This window comes from Gorilla gorilla, chromosome 9 (assembly GCF_029281585.2).
Source record: "Gorilla gorilla gorilla isolate KB3781 chromosome 9, NHGRI_mGorGor1-v2.1_pri, whole genome shotgun sequence".
Classification (NCBI taxonomy): domain Eukaryota; kingdom Metazoa; phylum Chordata; class Mammalia; order Primates; family Hominidae; genus Gorilla; species Gorilla gorilla.
This window is the reverse complement of record NC_073233.2, coordinates 132,849,466-132,869,396: the sequence shown is the minus strand read 5'-3', so window position 1 is coordinate 132,869,396 and position 19,931 is coordinate 132,849,466. Positions and strand designations below refer to the sequence as shown.

The 19,931-nt window shown below is 46.7% G+C and overlaps 2 protein-coding genes across 4 annotated transcripts; one reads left to right on the top strand and one right to left on the bottom strand.

The window, feature by feature from the left end:
• Positions 1-511: 511 nt before the first annotated feature.
• On the top strand, positions 512-15,936 carry HEPACAM (hepatic and glial cell adhesion molecule). Of its 3 annotated transcripts, none has more exons than XM_019037731.4 (7): positions 512-769; positions 11,624-11,965; positions 12,683-12,964; positions 13,260-13,353; positions 13,875-13,948; positions 14,239-14,306; positions 15,252-15,936. In XM_019037731.4, exons 1-7 carry the CDS (start codon positions 685-687, stop codon positions 15,552-15,554), a joined length of 1,248 nt encoding a protein of 415 aa, XP_018893276.1. In that variant the 5' UTR covers positions 512-684; the 3' UTR covers positions 15,555-15,936. The 3 variants fall into 3 exon arrangements, with proteins under 3 accessions (XP_018893276.1, XP_004052402.1, XP_018893275.2); XM_004052354.5 differs by having other exon boundaries at positions 14,236-14,306; XM_019037730.4 differs by having other exon boundaries at positions 13,875-14,104; positions 14,236-14,306.
• An 83-nt stretch (positions 15,937-16,019) lies between these two features.
• HEPN1 (hepatocellular carcinoma, down-regulated 1) lies at positions 16,020-16,930 on the bottom strand. The gene has a single exon (XM_004052355.5). The coding sequence runs from the start codon at positions 16,928-16,930 to the stop codon at positions 16,664-16,666; it is 267 nt and encodes an 88-aa protein (XP_004052403.2). The 3' UTR covers positions 16,020-16,663.
• Positions 16,931-19,931: the final 3,001 nt, after the last annotated feature.

The window sequence follows — 19,931 nt, the reverse complement described above, 5'->3', positions numbered from 1 at the left end:
GAATGAACAGAGTGGCTTCTGGAAAGAGGTGTCCAGCATCTATGTGATTCTATGATAGAAGAGAAAATTCCAAGCCACGGAAAGACAAGTGTAACAATACTAGAATTCAAGCTGTTTTCCAGTCTTCTTCCTTTGGGATGGAACAGGGGTTTTCAATTTCTTCAGCAATTGTCTGGAGTCTTTCACTTCCCAGCTTTTTAAAAGCTCTTCTCCCTCCCTTTTCAGAGCTTATTGGAGGTCTGTCCTGGCATGTACCCTCCTCCTCAGGGAGAAAGAGTGTGAGGTGGAGACAGGGTAGGTTGGGACACAAAGTCCAGTTAAGTGTGTGTCCCAGCTCAGTGCTCTGAGCCCAGATCCTCATCTCCCCGGGTAGTGAGGCTCAGCACAGACAAGCAACCAACTGCTGGGCTGCCGGTGCCCCCCATGTTGGAACCTGAGTTGGAGATTATCTCCTAAGCAGATACCCGCTTCCAAACTGGGGATGTAGGGCTTGGAAACTAGAAAATGCCAGGTCTGAGGGAGAGGAAAGAACAAGTCCAGCAATACACAGAGCTCTGTGTATTCAGAGGGAAGTTGGCAGGGTTGTGTTCGGGCAGAGAAACTCTGAGTGGTACAAAGGGGACGTGCCCAGAGTGGAGAAATCATGCTAATTGTCTGCACTAGAGCTGGAGAACGCCACCCAAAATGAAGAGAGAAAGGGGAGCCCTGTCCAGAGCCTCCAGGGCCCTGCGCCTCGCTCCTTTTGTCTACCTTCTTCTGATCCAGACAGGTAGGAGGCCAGAGGGTAAGGAAGGGTCTGAAGAAAGGACCCGGGGCTTTTACAGCAGATGGAGGGGAGAGTGGAGGGCCTGAATGCCTTTGGGGCAGGAGTGGGGGAGAGTTCAGCTGCCGTGGGAAGCATCTCAGGGAATTCAGGCATTAGCGTTGAACGTATTTCTTTATTTCGTGTGCCTCCCGCGCGGCCCCTGCCCCCTTCCCCCAAAAGGCTGCATGACTTTGGAGCTCCCACGGCATTCAGTACATTAGATGGCGGGCACTGGGCCATTTCGTATGGGATGACTTGTTGGCGTGGGCCAGTGTGGCATTCTTTCCAAGGGATTGTGGTGGGGCTTGATGGGTAGGGGTAGGGGAAATTTTCTTTTTGTACCTCCCCAGCCCCCGACTCTGGCTTCTCTGAGTGTAAAAGAGTAAGGCAGATGAAAGAAACTTTGGAGATAATGAGCCTCCTAGTGTGGGATAGTCATACCCGCCTATCCATAATTCACTCCACTCCATAGCTGCTTACCTCCTCTACCGCCTCCTACCAATCCTTCGAGAAGTGATCTTATTTAAATATACGTATTTATGAGTGCATACACATAGGCACACACACACACACACAATTACAGAGCGCCTAGGAATTCACAACTTAGTGAGGCAAACAGATGTGGAGATCATTTTACTAAACTGCAGGAACTATCATAAGTCAATTATGCAGAGAATGCATAGCAATCAGAGAAAGGTCACCTACCCCATCCAGGAAGCTGGTGCTGGTGGAGGGGGTGTTGGTAGGGTAGGACACAGGGCGTGGGAATATCAGGGGGAGGTTTTCTGGTAGAAGGAATGTGTGCACTGAATTTTAAAAGATGGGAAAAAAAGGTAGGAGTATAAGTGGGTGTTAGGGTTGGGAAATGAGCAAAGGTCAACAGCTTGAAATAACATCAAGTGTTTAGTCAGAGCCCAGCAGTTCATCACTGCTGGAGAGAAAAGCATGAATTGAGTTAGGCAAGAGCTTTGTAAACCTGACTCGTAATCTGGGGATTGAGAGGTGAGGGAGTGAGCGGTTTTTAATTTGGAGACTGTCAGGGTTACATGTACCTTTCAGATAGCTTACTCAGTCTGCAGGGAGTCATTGGAGGGGAAACTGGAGGCAAATAAAATAAGAAAGGAAGTTTGTATTCATTTTCTAGGGCTCCTATAACAAAATACCACAAACTGAGTGGCTTAAACAACAGAAATGCATTATCTCAAAGTCGTGGAAGCCAGAAGTGGGAGATCGAGGTGTCAGCAGGGCCATGCTCTCTCTGAAGCTTCTAGGGAGGGCTCTGCCTTAGGGTTCTCTCCTAGCTTCTGGTAATTCCTTGACTTGTGGCAGCATCACTCCAGTCTTGGTATGGCATTCCCCGTGTTTGCATGTCTATGTCCACATTTCCCCTTTTTATAAGGACACATACTAGATTAGGTCCATCCTACTCCAGTATGATCCCTTCTTATTAGATCTGCAGGGACCCGATTGCCAAATAAGGTCACATTCTGAGTTACTTGGGGGTTAGGACTCCAACGTATGAATTTGAGGGGAACACTGGTCAAAAAGCTATTGCAACAGATCAAGAGAGAAATAGGAGAAATAACATGGACTGAAATTATAATAAAGATAGAAGGAATGAGGCATGTTGAGAAAATGTTTTAGAGGTAAAGTCAGGAGCTAGTGACCTGTAGGAAGTAGGAGGATTTAGGAAGGGAAGGAGGATTGCTGTGTGAAACCTTAAACAAAAAAAAATGAGTGTCATACATGTTTAGATTGACATACTTATGAGGCTTCCGTGTGAAGATGTTACATAGCCTGGAGTTGGGTGGCAGAGAGGTCAGGGTTGGAGAGAGGTATTTGGCAGCCGTCAGCCCATAGGTGAGAGTTAAAACAATAAGAATAGATAATATTACTTAGGAGGGGAAAAACATGGGATGAAAATGAAACATCATGTAACCTCAAGATTTGTAGAGGAAGCAGAGGAAGAAATGCCCATTAAGGAGACAAAGAGAGAACAGCAGAGAGACAGAAGGACTAGAAGCCTGTGGTGCTGTCCAGAAAATCAAGGGAGTTGAGAGTTTTCAGGAGTAAATCAATACCATTGAAATTGTCAAAGAGATCCAATGTGACAAAGACCCAAAAGAGCCCATTGGATAAGGCAATTAAGAGGTTACTGTTGGCTTTGGTGAAATGACAATGAGCTGAAGAAATAATGAGAGCTGAAGGTATGGAGACAGTGAGTTGAGAATAGGAACGACACAAATATACAAAGCAGAGATGGCCCTATACTCTTTCCGGTCATCAAATTGTAAGGAAAAAAATTATAGAAAGATCACGTCAGTCAGTAAGACTGGGACAAAACAAAAGGTGATCAAGGATATTCTATGTGGAAAAATGTAACTTAGTAAATACACCAAAACATTCTAAATGTGGCCGGGAGCGGTGGTTCATGCTTGTAATCTCAGAACTTTGGGAGGCCTAGGCAGTTGGATGGCTTGAGCCCAGGAGTTCGAGACCAGCCTGAGGAACATGGCGAAACCCCATCTCTACAAAAATGAAAAAATTAGCCAGACCTAGTGGTGCACGCTTGTAATTCCAGCTACTCAGGAGGCTGAGGTGGGAGGATTGCTTGAACCAGGGAGGTCAAGGCTGCAGTGAGCCATGATCACATCACTGCACTTCAGCCTGGGTGACAGAGCGAGAACCTTTCTCAAAAAAAAAAATTATAATGTAAGTTATGCTAATAGGATATTAGTTAATGACCTATGATAGATAAGAGGTAAGTGCTGGGAGAGGCCATTGTACTGCTGTGGACTAAAGAGTAATAAGAGCTGAGATTCTAGAAGGAATCCCTGCCATCCCTAATATATTATTTAGGAAAATGTCTGCTTCTGGGACGAATAAATTCCAAAATTTAAGTTCCTGGCATTAACTATGTGATAGTCCATTGTAGTTTCAGACTAGGCCTGGCAAGAGGAAGGACTCTACTCCATGAAGTTTTTCAGGGACCAAGCCAATGAAGCCCTATCAACTTTGACATGTGCTTCCAAAGATCACCATGAGGTGTATCTTCTTTTCTTCCAGGTAGAGAATTTTATTTTATTTTTTTAATGGAGAAACATAAAAGGGAGACTTTGCTAAACAAGGTATGTAAGTGATACGTATCACTTGCACTAGTTCTCTTTGCTACGACTCAGTCACATGGCCATACTTAACAACAAGGGAAGCTGGCTGGGAAATGTAGTTTTTAGGATTGGCACTCAAGGGGAGACTGGACCATGTGGCCCTGGCTCCCCAAGATTTACCTTAATCTTATACTATGGCAGACACCACCAAGCTAGCCCTGAAGCATCGTGGAGCACACAGTCTTTAATACTCTGCCCCTGACATGGACAAATGAAGCTTTTCTAAATTCATCATTTTTATTTCCCAATTTTTAAATTCCAATTTACGAAACATTCAAATAAAAATTTTCTGGAGACCGGGACATTAACTGACAGACATAGGCACAGCATGCCGTAAATGTAGGTAAGTTTATTTTCAAGGTTGTATTCTCTGGAATACAAGAAATATTCCATCCTCTAGGGACCCAATAGAAACAAGTCTCTTACCTGGGTTCCACGCTCTTTAGCCCCAAGTTCACCCCCACATTGTAGGTGCTGTCATTTTTTAAATTGTTTATTAAAAATTACATACAAGAAGGTACATTTAGCCTAAAGATACAGTTTGGTGAGCCTTTAAAAAGTTAACAAACCCATGTAATCAACCCTCAGATCAAGAAACAGCATATTTTGGCACCTCAGAATCACCCACATACTATCTCAGTTACTACTGCCTTCCCGCTGGGATTATAGTGGTATCCTAACTTCTAATACAAATTAATTTTGCATGTCTTTCTATAAGTGGTATCATATGTATTCAGTCTTCTATGTCTGAACACCAAGTTTGTAGGATTCATCTAAGTTGTTGTCGTAGTTCGTTTGGTCTCACTGCTGTATAGTATTCCATTGTATGAATATGCCACAATTTATTGCTCTATTCAACTTTGATAGACACTTTGGTTGTTTCCAAACCAATCCAACCAACTTAGCCCCATCGGGGCTTTATGAACAGAGTTGTTACTGTTATACATCCTATTACAGTACATGTCTTTTGGAGAACAGATATGGGCATTTCTTTTGGGGATACACCTAGGAGTAGAATTGCTTAATTATAGAGTATTTGTGTGTTTAGTGTTCATAGATGTGGCCAAACGGTTTTAAAAAATGAATGTATCAGTTTACACTCCTATCAACATGTATGAGAGTTTCAGATGATCCATATCTTCCCAATAATTGTATTTTCTTTTTTTCCTTTTGGCCATCCTATTGGGTATGAACTGGTATCAGATTCTGGTTTAAGGTTGGTGTGATGGCTCACATCTGTAATTCCAGCACTTTAAGAGGCCAAGGCATAAAGACTGCTTGAGGCCAGGAGTTCAAGACCAGCCTGGGCAATGTAGTAAGATCTCTTCTCTATAATTTTTTTTTTTAATTAGCTGAGTGTTGTGGTGTGTTCCTGTAGTCCCAGCTACTTGGGAGGTTGAGACAAGAGAATCTCTTGAGCCCAGGAGCTTGAGGCTGCAGTGAGGTATGATCACACCACTGCAGTCCAGCCTGGGCAACAGGGTGACACCTTGTCACTGAAAAAAAAGAAGTTTAAAATTGTATTTCCATTAAAATTAATTGCCCATTTTCCTATTGTGTTGTTTGAATTTCTTCAAAATTGTGAACTTGTAGGAGTTTAAATAATATATTTTGCATATGAGCCTTTTATAGGATATATGTATTGCAAATATCTCCTCCCACTATATGGTTTGCCTTTCGCTTTCACAATGGTATCTTTTGATGAATAGAAGCTCTTAATTTTACTGAGTCTAAAGTATCATTTCCCTCTTTGATGGTTACCACTTTCGTGTCCTTTATAAGAGATCTGTGTCTGCCCTCAAATCAAGGACATAGTCTGTTTTCTTTTTCAAATGTTGTTGTTTTACCTTTCATATTTAGATCTGCAATCCATCCAAAATTAATATTTGTGTAAGGTGTGAGGTAAGGGTCAATTCGTTTTTATCCTACATGGCCCAGCACTATTTTGTGAAAAGCATTTTTCTCCCTGCACTGCAGTATCACCTTTGTCATCATTTGAGCAATCATATTTAAGTCTGTTTTCAGACTTTCTGTTATCTATTTGTCTATCTTCATGTCAAGATCACAAAGTAAACCTCCTGGGATTTTGATTGGCATTGTATTAAATTATAAATCAGTTTAGGAGAATTGACAGCTTAACAAGAGTGATTTTTCCAGTCCACAAACATAGTAACTCTCTGTGTGCCATCTTAATACCTATTAACTAGGTACACATTCCTGAACATCTACACTCCTTAGATTGTAGATAAAAAGCTACCAGGTCCTTTCTTCCTGGATCCCAAAAGCCTTCTTAACAGCTTCTGTTTCCTGGTTTTCTCTCACATCCCTGAATAACTGGCACTTCAAATGACTTGTAGGCCTCAACAGGATAAAAATGTAAGAATGCAACACAGCAGCCCCAACATCCACACAATAAGTGATGCACCTATACAGTAACAGCAGAGAAGGGGGGTGGTTTTCTCAGACCGTCATTAATTAGGAATAATATTAAAAACCAAAAGCAGAAACAATATGTTTTCCTTTTAGGAAACCGAGGTGTTCTGCCCTTGGATTATTAGATGCAGTTTTGGCTACCACACCATAAAAGGAAATAATACAGTTGGAGAAAGCCCAAGGAAGGGTATCTATGATGGCCAAAAGGATGAAGAGACTTTTTTATGGAGACAGACCCAAACTAAACCAAAAACTTTTCAGATGAAAAGGGACATGGCAGCAGCCTTTGGTGTTAGGGAATATGGATAAGGTGTGTATAGACCAAATCCTAGAACACATATTTGGCACTACCCCCATTGACACTTTTAAAAGGTAAATTTAAGACAAATACTGGCGAAAGGAAACTTTGGCCCAGCAAAGGGAGCACATAAAAATGAGTGGATGGTGATTTCTCTAAGGGATGACCCTATTAAGAAAAGCCAAGGCTATCTGCAGGTGCATTCTTATACCCTAAAGTTTGATATTCCCGGCATCGCAGCAGCTCAAAATCCTAATTGAGGAGTGGCCACCAATCTATCCCAGTACTGCATTGTTGAGGTTGATAGGGTACAACTTGCTGAGATCTCATTTCCTTTTCTTCAGCCTCTGGTGGGAAGAGAAACTTTCTATATTATGATGCCTTGGAGACAATAATTAAGTTAATAACTTCTCAAGGTTGAGTGGTCCTAGTCCTTTTATTTCCACTCTGGACCTTAGTTGTGAGCTATTTCCTCATTTCTGTGTCATGCTTTGGCTCCTGTCCCAGTTCTCTGTGTCCCTTGAAAGTTGTGGAACCCTGAACTTAATACAGAGTACGATTTTGGCTAGAGTTTTTGGGAAACTGTTTGCTCAGCAAACTGCTCTCTCTGTCAGCTTTCAAGAAAGACTCCTTCATTCACTTATGAACACGTGTGATACATCCTTTTGACCCACGGACATGCCCATGTTCATAGGCATGCTGAGGGGACTTATCTAGAGGAGGGTAAGGCCTCAGGCAATCTGTAGGCTATAACTTCTCCAATATTTTTATCCAGAACAAATCAACTTTAAATTGGCAGAAAGGCTTCAGGGAGAAATACATAGCAAAAAGGCTACTAGGACTTTGGATGGGATAGGAGAGCATGGAAGCCAGGGAAGCTCCAGGAGGCCACAGAAGATAGAAGGGAGAGGGGAAATCCCTTCCACTTGTTTTTGAGGTTGTCACTGTCCAGACTCCCAGAAGAAGGAAATGAGAATCCTCAAAGTTTGGTGCTTGGGGACATTACACCTGTGAACCCTGAATATCTCAGACAGGTGTCAGTTAATTTACAAAGTTTATTTTGCCAAAGTTGAGGATGCACACCTGTGACACAGCCTCAGGGGGTCCTGATGACATGTGCCCAAGGTGGTCAGAGCATAGTTTGGTTTCATACATTTTAGGAAGACATTAGACATCAATCAACATATGTAAGATGAATGTTGGTTTGGTCCGGAAAGATGGGACAACTCTTAAGTCAGGAGAGGGCTTCCAGGTCATAGGCAGATAAGAGACAAATGGTTGCGTTATTTTGAGTTTCTTTTTGTGATTAGTCTTTCCAAAGGAGGCAATCAGGTATGCATTTATCTCAGTGAGCAGAGGGGTGACTTTGAATAGAATGGGAGGCAGGTTTGTCATAAGCAGTGCCCAGCTTGATTTTCCCTTTAGCTTAGCGATTTTGGGGCCCCGAGATTTATTGTCCTTTCACACACCAATTTATTAAACTCCAGGATGGCTCTGCACATGTAACCCTCACGTGCATAGCATACTACTGCACACTGGGTCCTGAGAAAGGGGATAGATGTTCCCCAGCTATTTGATCATCACCCCAGTGGCCTTTAATAAAGCTCATGACTTTTTCAGGGCCACCGCTTGTTATACATACCAAAGCCTATTTGACTACTCAGGGAAATTCGAAAGTTTGGTTTTCTAAATCAAGCCATGCCTTGGACCTAGCAGTTGATAATCACAGAAATTAAGAATTGGAAGAAACCTTAAGGATCATGTGGCCAAATGGACTTTAGTCTGATGCGCAGAGCCAGTAGGGATTCCCAGTTGCTCCTTGGGTTATTGAGGGGGATAGGACTCATCCCCACCACCTCTTCTACCAAAGCAGGTGAGATGGAACCATATTGCCTTTTTCCGTTTTTATTTAAGATTTTGTGGGAAGAAAGTATCATTAATTTTTAAAAGTCTGAAAATAGTTTATGTTGTTCATTTTACTTGCCCCAAATTAAGATTTTTGTTCAACAGCAAGCATATGATATTCACACATTCAGCTTTAATCAGTAGAGCTGTCTCTTCTGCTTTAATTAATTAATTTACTTATTTATTTATTTTTTGAGACAGAGTCTTGCTCTATCACCCAGCCTGGAGTGCAGTGGTGCAATCTCAGCTCACTGCAACCTCCACTTCCCAGGTTCAAGCGATTTTCCTGCTTCAGTCTCCAGAGTAGCTAGGATTACAGGTGTGTCCCACCGTGCCCGGCCTGTTTCTTCTACTTTTAAGGTTTTATGGTTCTAACATTCTTGGCAAGTAATGAATCATAGAATGTCAGAGCTAAGGCCACGTATGAATGGCCCACGCCTGTAATCCCAGCACTTTGGGAGGCCAACACAGGTGGATTGCTTGAGCTCAGGAGTTCAAGACCAGCCACCTGGGCAACAAGGTGAAATCCCGTTTCTACAAAAAAAAAAAAAAAAAAAAAAAAACCTAGCTGGGCATAGTGGCACATACCTGTGGTCCCAGCTACTTGGAAGGCTGAGGTGGGAGGATCGCTGGATCCTGGGAGGCAGGGTTTGCAGTTAGCCAAGATTGCCCCACTGCACTTCAGTCTGGGTAACAGAGTGAGACCTTGTCAAAAAAAAAAAAAAAAAAAAAAACTCAGAGTTAAGAAGCCCCCCTAGAGATCTTCTGGTCCTGCTACTTCATTATACAGAGGAGGAAGCTGAGGCCCAGCAAGGTGTAAAAGTAGCCAGTTGGCCTTTCCTTGGTCATTTCCAAAGATGAGGAGCTCACTACTTAGCAAAGCACTTTTTCCAAAAATGGATCTAATATGTTTAGTAACCACGCAGTGGCTCATGCCTGTAATCCCAGCACTTTGGGAGGCTGAGGCGGGCAGATCACAAGGTCAGGAGATCGACACCATCCTGGCTAACACGCTGAAACCCCGTCTCTACTAAAAAATACAAAAAAATTGGCCGGGCGTGGTGGCGGGCGCCTGTAATCTCAGCTACTGAGGAGGCTGAGGCAGGAGAATGGCGTGAACCCGGGAGACGGAGCTTGCAGTGAGCTGAGATTGTGCCACTGCACTCCAGCCTGGGTGACAGAACAAGACTCAGTCTCAAAAAAAAATTTTTTTTTTTGCTTTGTTCTTCACCACCAACCTTTTTGTTTAATTGCCTCTTGGTTTGGTCTGGGCCCTCCAAGCACGAGGAGAGAAATAAGGAATGAAAAGGTACAGCTCAGTTTCCTCAACTGAACGGCAGCAGCAGCAGAGTGAGAAATAAGGCTCAGAAAGAATGAGGGAGCTTCAGAGGGAATACCATCAAAGGAAGTGGCAGGGGGTGCAGAGGGACTGAGAATCTAGCATGTACGTGTCTATTCAGCTAAACTCAGCCCTGCTCCCAACTGGCGTCCTCTCCAGAAGACCCTCCTTCAGGTGGTTGGATTGCTCTACAAGGCCAGGTGACACCAAATAACAGCATCTTTTCAGATCCCAAAGCTCCTAAGAGGTCTCTGAAATGCCCTCTGGATAGGGCATCCATTGGACAAGTGGTAAAATCCCAGAATTACAAGGCTGGAACAAACCAATGAGACCATCTAGCCTACTACTCCTTTTATCTATAGGGAATCTGAGCTCCAAGGAGATGGGACCCTCCTAAGTCATGTATCAATAATAAGGCCCAAAACTCTGCTCAATTTTGTGTTCTGTCTGCTGTATGACAATGACTAATATGCATATTGTACTTTCCAATCCTGTGAACTTGATAAGGCAGTTGCTGTTGTTATTTTTTTATTTTTTATTTTTTTGAGATGGAGTCTTCCTCTGTCACCCAGGTTCAAATGCAGCAGCACTATCTCAGCTCACTGCAACCTCTGCCTCCTGGGTTCAAGCGATTCTCGTGTCTCAGCCTCCCGAGTAGCTGGGATTACAGACATGTGCCACAATGCCCGGCTAATTTTTTTTATTTTTAGTAGAGACGGGGTTTTGCCATGTTGGCCAGGCTGGTCTCGAACTCCTGACCTCAGGTGATCTGCCCATCTTGGCCTCCCAAAGTGCTGAGATTACAGGCGTGAGCCACCGCGCCCAGCCTTGTTATTATTATCCTTATTTTACAAATGAGGAGAATGAGTACCCAAATCCACATAGCCAGTAAGAGGTAGAGCCCAGCATGAAAAAGTTTTTCTGATTCTAAGCTATTTGTTCTACCCATCCCAAATCCCTCTTCTAGGGGTACAGATTGGGCTGGAGTTTGGGTGAATTCCCAAAACCACCTTCCTAGTTGCAGGACTATTCTGCACTGAGTGAGCCTAGTAAGATGCTACATGCATCTGCAAAAAAAACGGGGAGAGGCTCTCGGTATAACTAGAAAGTGGTCTTCAGGCCCCTAAACTTTCCCTTTACTGGCACTGTCTCACGACCCGCTCCTTTCTTTGTGAATCTGTGTTCCATGCTTTCTCCTTCTCCTCACCCTCCCAATCCCCAATCAAGAAGATCTGACAAATTCATCCAGAGGTCTAATGACCTATAAGCTTCATAGGGGTAGGGATTTTTGTTGGCTTTGCTCATTGCTATATCCTAAAGACATAGAAAAGTGTCTGGCAGATGGGAGATGTTCAATAAATATTTTTATGAATGGAGCACTTAGGGTGTGGGTGAGCCACAAGAGAAAGGCAATAGACAAAGTGCCAGAGAGGCAGAGGGCTAGGTGGAAAAAGCACTGAAGGCCATGAGATGGCTGTGAGAGAGAACAAAGGGGCAGAAGTGCACAGAGCTACTGTGGGGGAGGAGATAGCACCCAGGCTTAAGAAGCCAGGATTGGCAGGGAGTGAAGAGCCAGAGAGGCGAAGCTGTGGGAGATCAGAGGGCTTAAAGTTGGGAGTGGGCTAAGGAGCCCAGGGCCTGATGCTTCCCTCTTCCTCATGGGCCTCTGTTCACAGACCCCCTGGAGGGGGTGAACATCACCAGCCCTGTGCGCCTGATCCATGGCACCGTGGGGAAGTCGGCTCTGCTTTCTGTGCAGTACAGCAGTACCAGCAGCGACAGGCCTGTAGTGAAGTGGCAGCTGAAGCGGGACAAGCCAGTGACCGTGGTGCAGTCCATTGGCACGGAGGTCATCGGCACCCTGCGGCCTGACTATCGAGACCGTATCCGACTCTTTGAAAATGGCTCCCTGCTTCTCAGCGACCTGCAGCTGGCCGATGAAGGCACCTATGAGGTCGAGATCTCCATCACCGACGACACCTTCACTGGGGAGAAGACCATCAACCTTACTGTAGATGGTAAAGCGCTCTGGCAGGGAAAGAGGCAAGACTGGCAGGTGGGACTGGGGAAGGGTCGGCCCAGCGCACCAGCTAGACCAAGGGAAAACCAACCCAAAAGGCACTTGGGAGCTGAGAATGAGGCAAGTGGACATTAGAAGTTGGCAGACAGGCACAGCACAGCTAACATGTAGAGTGATTGCCATGTGCCAGAAACTATTCTAAGTGCTTTGCATATGTTGACTCATTTAATGCTTATAATAATCTGGTGATAGTTCATATCATTATCCTAATTTTGCCGATGAGGAAAGTGAGCCACTGAAAGGTTGAATAACTTGCCCAAGGTCACACAGCTAGAAGTGATAGAGCCAAGATTTGAACCTAAACAGTTGGACCTAGGCTTAGCCCAACTGAAATATCTTCCTGGCTGGATCAGTTTAAGACATTAAAGCCCAGGGTTCATGGCAAGGCATTTGGAAAGAGGGAATGAGGGCAACACCATGTCTGCATTGTTCAGCATTGTACCCGCTATGCCTAATTGGTGCTCCATAAATAGTCAGTGAAACGAATGAATAAGCGATGGGAAAGAACTGGACTTAGGATGTCTGAAGTCTTCTCAGCCCACAGATTGAGTTGGAAGGTAGTGTTAAAGGTGTGTTGGAAGGCAGGGAGCTAAAAAGGGGAAGGGAGACACTTCTTAGCCAATGACTTACAGGCTCCCCCATTCCCGCGGCTCAGTGCCCATTTCGAGGCCACAGGTGTTGGTGGCTTCAACCACTGTGCTGGAGCTCAGCGAGGCCTTCACCTTGAACTGCTCACACGAGAATGGCACCAAGCCCAGCTACACCTGGCTGAAGGATGGCAAGCCCCTCCTCAATGACTCGAGAATGCTCCTGTCCCCCGACCAAAAGGTGCTCACCATCACCCGCGTGCTCATGGAGGATGACGACCTGTACAGCTGCGTGGTGGAGAACCCCATCAGCCAGGGCCGCAGCCTGCCCGTCAAGATCACCGTATACAGTGAGTTTCCCTGCAGGCTTTCCTTTAGTACTCAAAGCCCCAAAAGGCAGGTGACCATGAGGGACTGAGGACATCCCAAAGAAATGTCACTGGGGAGAGGGGAACAGAGATGGGCCAACTATCCATGGAGGACACCAACAGGTGGCCAATGGGTTCTGTGCAAGCTCCACCACCAGCATCAGCCAGGCATGCAGCCTGGGGCTCCCCCTCTCTTCCTTCCATGGCAGGAAGTTCTGCTCACCACATCTTGCCCCTTTGAAGTCCCTCCTGCCTCTCTGCTTCTCTCTCTCCCTAGGAAGAAGCTCCCTTTACATCATCTTGTCTACAGGAGGCATCTTCCTCCTTGTGACCTTGGTGACAGTCTGTGCCTGCTGGAAACCCTCCAAAAGGTCTGGGTAACTCTCCTGAGCACCTGAGTCCTTCAATCCATCCCAAACCTAAGCCCCATTATTTTCTTAAGTCTCTTTAAATGCCTTTCCTCCCAGGGCTCTGCATCTCTTTCCAAGAGATCCATTCTTCCACTGTGTATGCAACAGCACCTTGTGCTCCAAAGCCCCCACAACCCCAGCACCAGTAACAATAGGTTTTTTCACTTGCCAACCACCTTTTTTGGGACCAGGCACTGTGGCTGTGGTTAGCCTGCTACCTTTTCAGTATGATTATCTGTAGTTTACAGATAATGACACTGAGACTCGGATTGGTTAAATGACTTGCCCACAGTCACAACGCTAGTGACAGACTCAAGGTGCAAACCTAGATGTGATTCATTCCAAAGCTCATGAACTGTACCCAGCCCATCTTCCTGTCACAAGGCCTCTTTTATGGCCATCAGATCCCTCCCTGTGTCCCCACTGGATCTTCTGCTCACATTCAATAATTCGGCTCATAGTGGGGCTGAATTGATTCACAGGAAACAGAAGAAACTAGAAAAGCAAAACTCCCTGGAATACATGGATCAGAATGATGACCGCCTGAAACCAGAAGGTGAGCTCCCAGCCACCCACTCACCCAACCCATCAACACTCAGATCAGTGGGCTGCTGGGAAAAGGCAGAACTGGGCGACAAGGAAAGCAGCTCTGCAGGGACCCTTCCCCCACCAACTGCACGAAGACTGCAGAGGAGGGAAAGGTTTGGCCAAGGTAGGAGCCAGGATATTCAGATATGTTGGTGGAGGTTGTGGCGGGCCATTCGGGAAGCACAGAGAGTAGGTGCCGGCTGGTGGGGAAGAGTCTGTACCTGGGCCAGCCACCCGCTTCTCTCCCCTGTGCAGCAGACACCCTCCCTCGAAGTGGTGAGCAGGAACGGAAGAACCCCATGGCACTCTATATCCTGAAGGACAAGGTGAGCGGCTCTGGACTGGGTGCCCAGAAACATGCAGTGAGCCCCTCCCACATGCCTGGTGCTAGGGAGCCATACTATATTCCTATCCCTTATAGCAGCAGTCCCCAACCTTTTTGGCACCAGGGACTGGTTTCAAGGAAGAAAATTCTTCCATGGATGGTGATGCGGGTGGTTTCAGGATGAAACTGTTCCACCTCAGATCATCAGGCATTGGATTCTCTTAAAGAGCGTGCAACCTAGATCCCTCGCATGCGCAATTCACAATAGGGTGTGTGCTCCTACGAGAATCGAATGCAGCCACGAATCTGACAGGAGGCGGACGGAGCTCAGGCGATAATGCAAGCCATGGGGCGTGGCTGTAAATACATATGAAGCTTTGCTCTCTGGCCTACCGCTCACCTCCTGCTCTGCCGCTCCCTTCCTAACAGGCTACGGACCAGTACCAGTCCTCGGCCTGGGGGTGGGGACCCCTGCTTTATAGTACTCAGAATAACCCTGTGAAATATTTGTGTCATGCACATTTTAGAGATTAGAAAAAACAAGGCTGTGAGATTAAATGACTTGCTCAGGATTAAACAAGTCAATGAGTGGCAGATCTAGGTTTCAAACCTAGGTCTTTGGACGCCAGTTCTGGGGATTTCCCCAGTATTCCACAACTAACTCTGTCCCAGGCTGTCCACGACGGGTGGAAAGAGGAGAGTAAAGGGGAAAAGCACTGAAATCATCGCATTTCAACATTTACTTAACACCTATTATGTGCTAGGAGGCCCCATGCTCAGTGTGGCATATTGCCAGGAAAACCAGACCTGTCTGCAGCCTTCCAGGAGGTGGGCATGCAGAGGGAAACTGGGTCCCTCCCCTCGGAATTCCAGCAAGCTCTAACACCAGGCGCGCTCCCAGGCTGGGCTGACTGTCCCCTGACCCCTGCGGCGCGTGTCCTTGCAGGACTCCCCGGAGCCCGAGGAGAACCCGGCCCCGGAGCCTCGAAGCGCGACGGAGCCCGGCCCGCCCGGCTACTCCGTGTCGCCCGCCGTGCCCGGCCGTTCGCCGGGGCTGCCCATCCGCTCTGCCCGCCGCTACCCGCGCTCCCCAGCGCGCTCCCCAGCCACCGGCCGGACACACACGTCGCCGCCCAGGGCCCCGAGCTCGCCCGGCCGCTCGCGCAGCGCCTCGCGCACACTGCGGACTGCGGGCGTGCACATAATCCGCGAGCAAGACGAGGCCGGCCCGGTGGAGATCAGCGCCTGAGCCGCCTCGGGATCCCCTGAGAGGCGCCCGCGGTCTGCGGCCAGTGGCCCGGGGGAAGGCTGGGGCTGGGAAGCCCGGGCGCGGCGCGCTGGGGGCGAGGGGAGGTCCCGGCGGGGCGCTGGTGTCTCGGGTGTGAACGTGTCTGAGCATGCGCAGACGGAGGCGGGTGCGCGGAGGCGGCAGAGTGTTGATATGGTGAAACCGGGTCGCATTTGCTTCCGGTTTACTGGCTGTGTTCTCACTTGGTATAGGTTGTGCCCTCTTAGGACCACATAGATTATTACATTTCTGGCCCAAAACCCAAAAGGGTTTTATGGAAACTAACATCAGTAACCTAACCCCCGTGACTATCCTGTGCTCTTCCTAGGGAGCTGTGTTGTTTCCCACCCACCACCCTTCCCTCTGAACAAATGCCTGAGTGCTGGGGCACTTTTTTTTTTTTTTTTTTCAAGTTCAGATTAGAGAGGCCACTATCCCAGAATCCACAGCAGCACTAAGCTAAGGAGAAGCCAGATGCCGGTTACTGGGTGTGCAGGGGCTGTTCTGAGCTGGGGGGATCATTGTGAAGGCCTTCTTCCCTGGGCACCTGGTACCTGGGGACCTACAAGGTGGTGAGGGAAGGGTACGAGTACATTCCTTTTCCCTCTGACCTGGGCGCTAGCAAGGGCAAAGAACCCGAGCCTGCCAGCTTGGCCTCCTCCCAGAGCCTCCCTCCGAGGCATGCCATGCCAAGCATTCTTTCTGTCTCTGTTCATGAATAAAAGAGATGGATGGGCTTATTCTTATAGAGAAGTGAATTTCACTTACTCCCCTGGCCCAGAAAACTAGACCAAATGAGGAACTGTTTTAGCTCATCAAACTCATATATTCCTCCTGGCTTCCTTACAAAACAAGCTTTTCAAACAATCATTGTCCTCAGGAAAGTTGTTGAGCTTCCTCCAGCTGTGAGAATAAGTCCTAATCTCCAGAGAAATGGTGGGGGGAGGAGGAGGCTTATTGCTTCCCAGCATTTCGGGGGAACATGATCCAAACCCTGGCCTCCTGCCACCCATCTGCCCTGCTCCCACATGCTCAGGTCCCAGGGCACAGAAAAAGGGCAGACTCCCTAATCACACTAACATCAAAATAAAGAGGCTGGGCCGCTGTGTAGCCAGGACATGCCCATGCCACCGCCTATTGAACAGTTCATAGGAGTGGCGGTAATCTACTCTGTGAGGAGAGAGGGCAATTAAAAAGCTGAAAGAGAAGGAGGCCCTCTGTGTATTCCGTTCCCTCCTCCTTAATGCCTCCAAGGGTCCTTGCATCCCTAGTCTCCTAAACTCCAGCTCTGATTCGCCATCAACCCATGGAGCAATTCCAAGGCCCCTGTTACCCATCACCTCCACACCAGGTCAAGTTTTGTCTCAGCCCCAAAGGCACTGACATTTCCAGTTTGCCCCCTCTGCCCTGAACCCCACAGCATGCCTGTCTCAGCTCCCCGTCCCTCGGCACTTCCCCAGGCTCATTTGAGCAGGTGTGCCTTCGCAGCTCCCCTAAACTTCCCAGGTGCCTCATCCATAATGAGATAATGCATGTAGGGGAAAAGTTTCTCAGGAAGGTGGAAGAGGCAGCAGGACTTGGATAAGGAGTACCTGCTGGTCAGCCTTGAGATGCACAGGTGAAGGTTAGGGTGAGATGAGAACATGCCATACCCTGGTGCTGAATCCCTGAGGGGCCAGCTTGCCAGGCTTAAGCCAAATCTGCCTTAAATTGGGGGTGGGGAGGGGTAAGTGAGGAAGTGGGATTTTGTTTTTGTGTTGTTTTCATCTTCATCTTTGTATTACTAGCATCCAGCAGAGTGCCTAGCACATACTGGATGCGCAATAAACTTTTGATGAAATGAAACGACAACTTTATTCCACATAAACAAGGGTAACAAAACAAGCTGCTTAAATATACCAGTCATTTCTCTTCTTCTCCTTTCACATCCTTTACCCTCATTCCAAACCCCAAATTGTCCATTCCAAAATCACTTACCCATTCATTCATTTACTTATTCAGGTGTTCTTTTATTTATTCGACAAACATTTGTTTATCTACCATGGACTAGGCCCTGTGCTAGACACTGCCGATACAGCATAACTATGTCAGGAAGACAGATCAGTAAACAGATTACAATATAGTGTGTGAAATGCAATGGCAGAAGTAGATACAAGGTGCTCTGGGAGCATGTAGATTAGATGTCAGCAAAGGCATCTTGGAGGAGAACAGACCTGAGTTGAGTCTTTCTTAGAAAGACTTGTTAGTTAATCTGGTTCTTAAAAGTATGAGAGGACACACTCCAAGCAGAGGGAGAAGCATGTATAAAAGCTTGGAAGTGCAAGACACGATGGGAGGGAATTCAGGGTACTGAGCCTAGCAGTTGATGAAATTATTTCAGGAAAGTATACAAAGTAGAAGGTGAAGAAAGCTGCAGATAGATTTCTGAGGCATCAGTATGTGTAGAAAATTTAAAAGGACTTCACCAAGAAGGCTAAAAAGGCACAGCCAGTAAGATAGGAGAATATATAGGAGATAACTATATCGCACAATCAAAAGAACAAGAGAGTTTCAAGAAAAAGGGAGCATTCGGGACTACAAGGGCAGGGGGCTCACATATGAAATGAAGTTAAAAGTGCATGTTAAATTTGGCAACAATGAAAACATTGAGTGACTTGGCATAAGTAGTTTCAGACATGTAGTAGGGGTTAAAGCCAGATTGCAACAGGTAAAAAGTGATATGTGGAACTTCTCTGCTAAATACTTGAGACTAGATGTTTGAGAGGTCTTCCTGTTTCAGAACAACTAGGTCATGCTTAAATGATATTTGTTTTGCATTGCTGGCTTCAAGAGATGGGGGAATTTTTTTTTTTTTTTCAGACAGAGTCTCACTCTTGTCACCCAGGCTGGAGTGCAATGGCGCAGTCTAGGCTCACTACAACCTCTGCCTCCTGGGTTCAAGTGATTCTCCTGCCTCAGCCTCCCTAGTAGCTGGGACTACAAGCACGTGCCACCATGTCCAGCTAATTTTTGTATTTTTGGTAGAGACAGAGTTTCACTATGTTGGCCAGGCTGATCTCAAACTCCTGACCTCATGATCCGCCCACCTTGGCCTCCCAAAGTGCTGGGATTACAGGCATGAGCCACTTCCCTGCCAGAGATGGGGGAAATTTTAAGCAGCCAGAAGTAAAACAAAATTTAAAAGCACAGTGAGCTCAAAGTACTTAGCACTCATTAAATATGAGATTACCAAGGGAGGTGAAGCAAGATGGCTGAATAGAAGCCTTCACTGATTGTCTTCCCTGCAAAAACACCAGATTGAACAACTGTCCACACAAAAAAAGCACCCTCATAACAACCAAACATCCAATGAGTGATCACAATACCTGGTTTTAACTTCATATCACTGAAAGAGGCACTGAAGAAGGTAAGAAAGACAGTCTTGAATTGCTGACACCACCCCTCCCTCATCACCCAGCAGCTGCCGCATGGAACAGAGAGAGAATCTCTGCACTTGCGGGAGGGAGAGTGCAGTCATTGTGGGGCTTTGCGTTGGAACCCAGTGCTGCCCTGTCACAGTGAGAAACAACACCAGGCAGAGCTCAGCCAGCACCCACAGAAGGAGCATTTAGACCAGCCCTCGCCAGAGAGGAATTACACATCGCAGTGGTTGGAACCTGAATTCCAAAAAGACTCACGACCATGGGTTAAAGTGCTCTGGGGTCCTAAATAAACTTTTAAAAGTCTGTCTAGGACACAAGGACTGCAATTCTAGGGGGAATTCCTGATGCTGTGCTGGGCTTGAAGCCAGTGGACTTGGGGAGCATATGATCTAGTGAGGCACCAGCTGGTGCAGCCAAGGGAGTGCTTGCATCATCCCTCTGCCAACACCAGGCATCACAGCTTGCAGCTTTGAAAAAGACTCCTTTCTGTGGTTGGAGGAGAAGAGCAGGAAGAGTAAACAGGACTGTGTATTGCAACTTGGATATCAGCTCAGCTACAGTAGGACAGGGCATAAGACAAGCTCAGCCACAGTAGGATAGGGCATAAGACAGAGTCCTGAGTCCCCCATTTCAGGCCCTAGCTCCCAGACGACATTTCCAGACACCCTGGGCCAGAAGGGAACCCATTGCTTTGAAGGGAATGACCCAGTCCTGGCAGCATTCATCACCTGCTCTCTCTAGAGCCCAAGGGCCCTCAATAATTTGCAGTAGAACCCAAGCAGTACTTGCCATTGGCCTTGGGTGAGACTAAGACACATGTTGGATTCAGATGTCACCAAGCACCTTTCCAGCTGTGGTGGCTATGGGAAGGGGCTCCTTCTGCTTGAGAAAAGTTGAAGGAAGGATAAAGGGGACT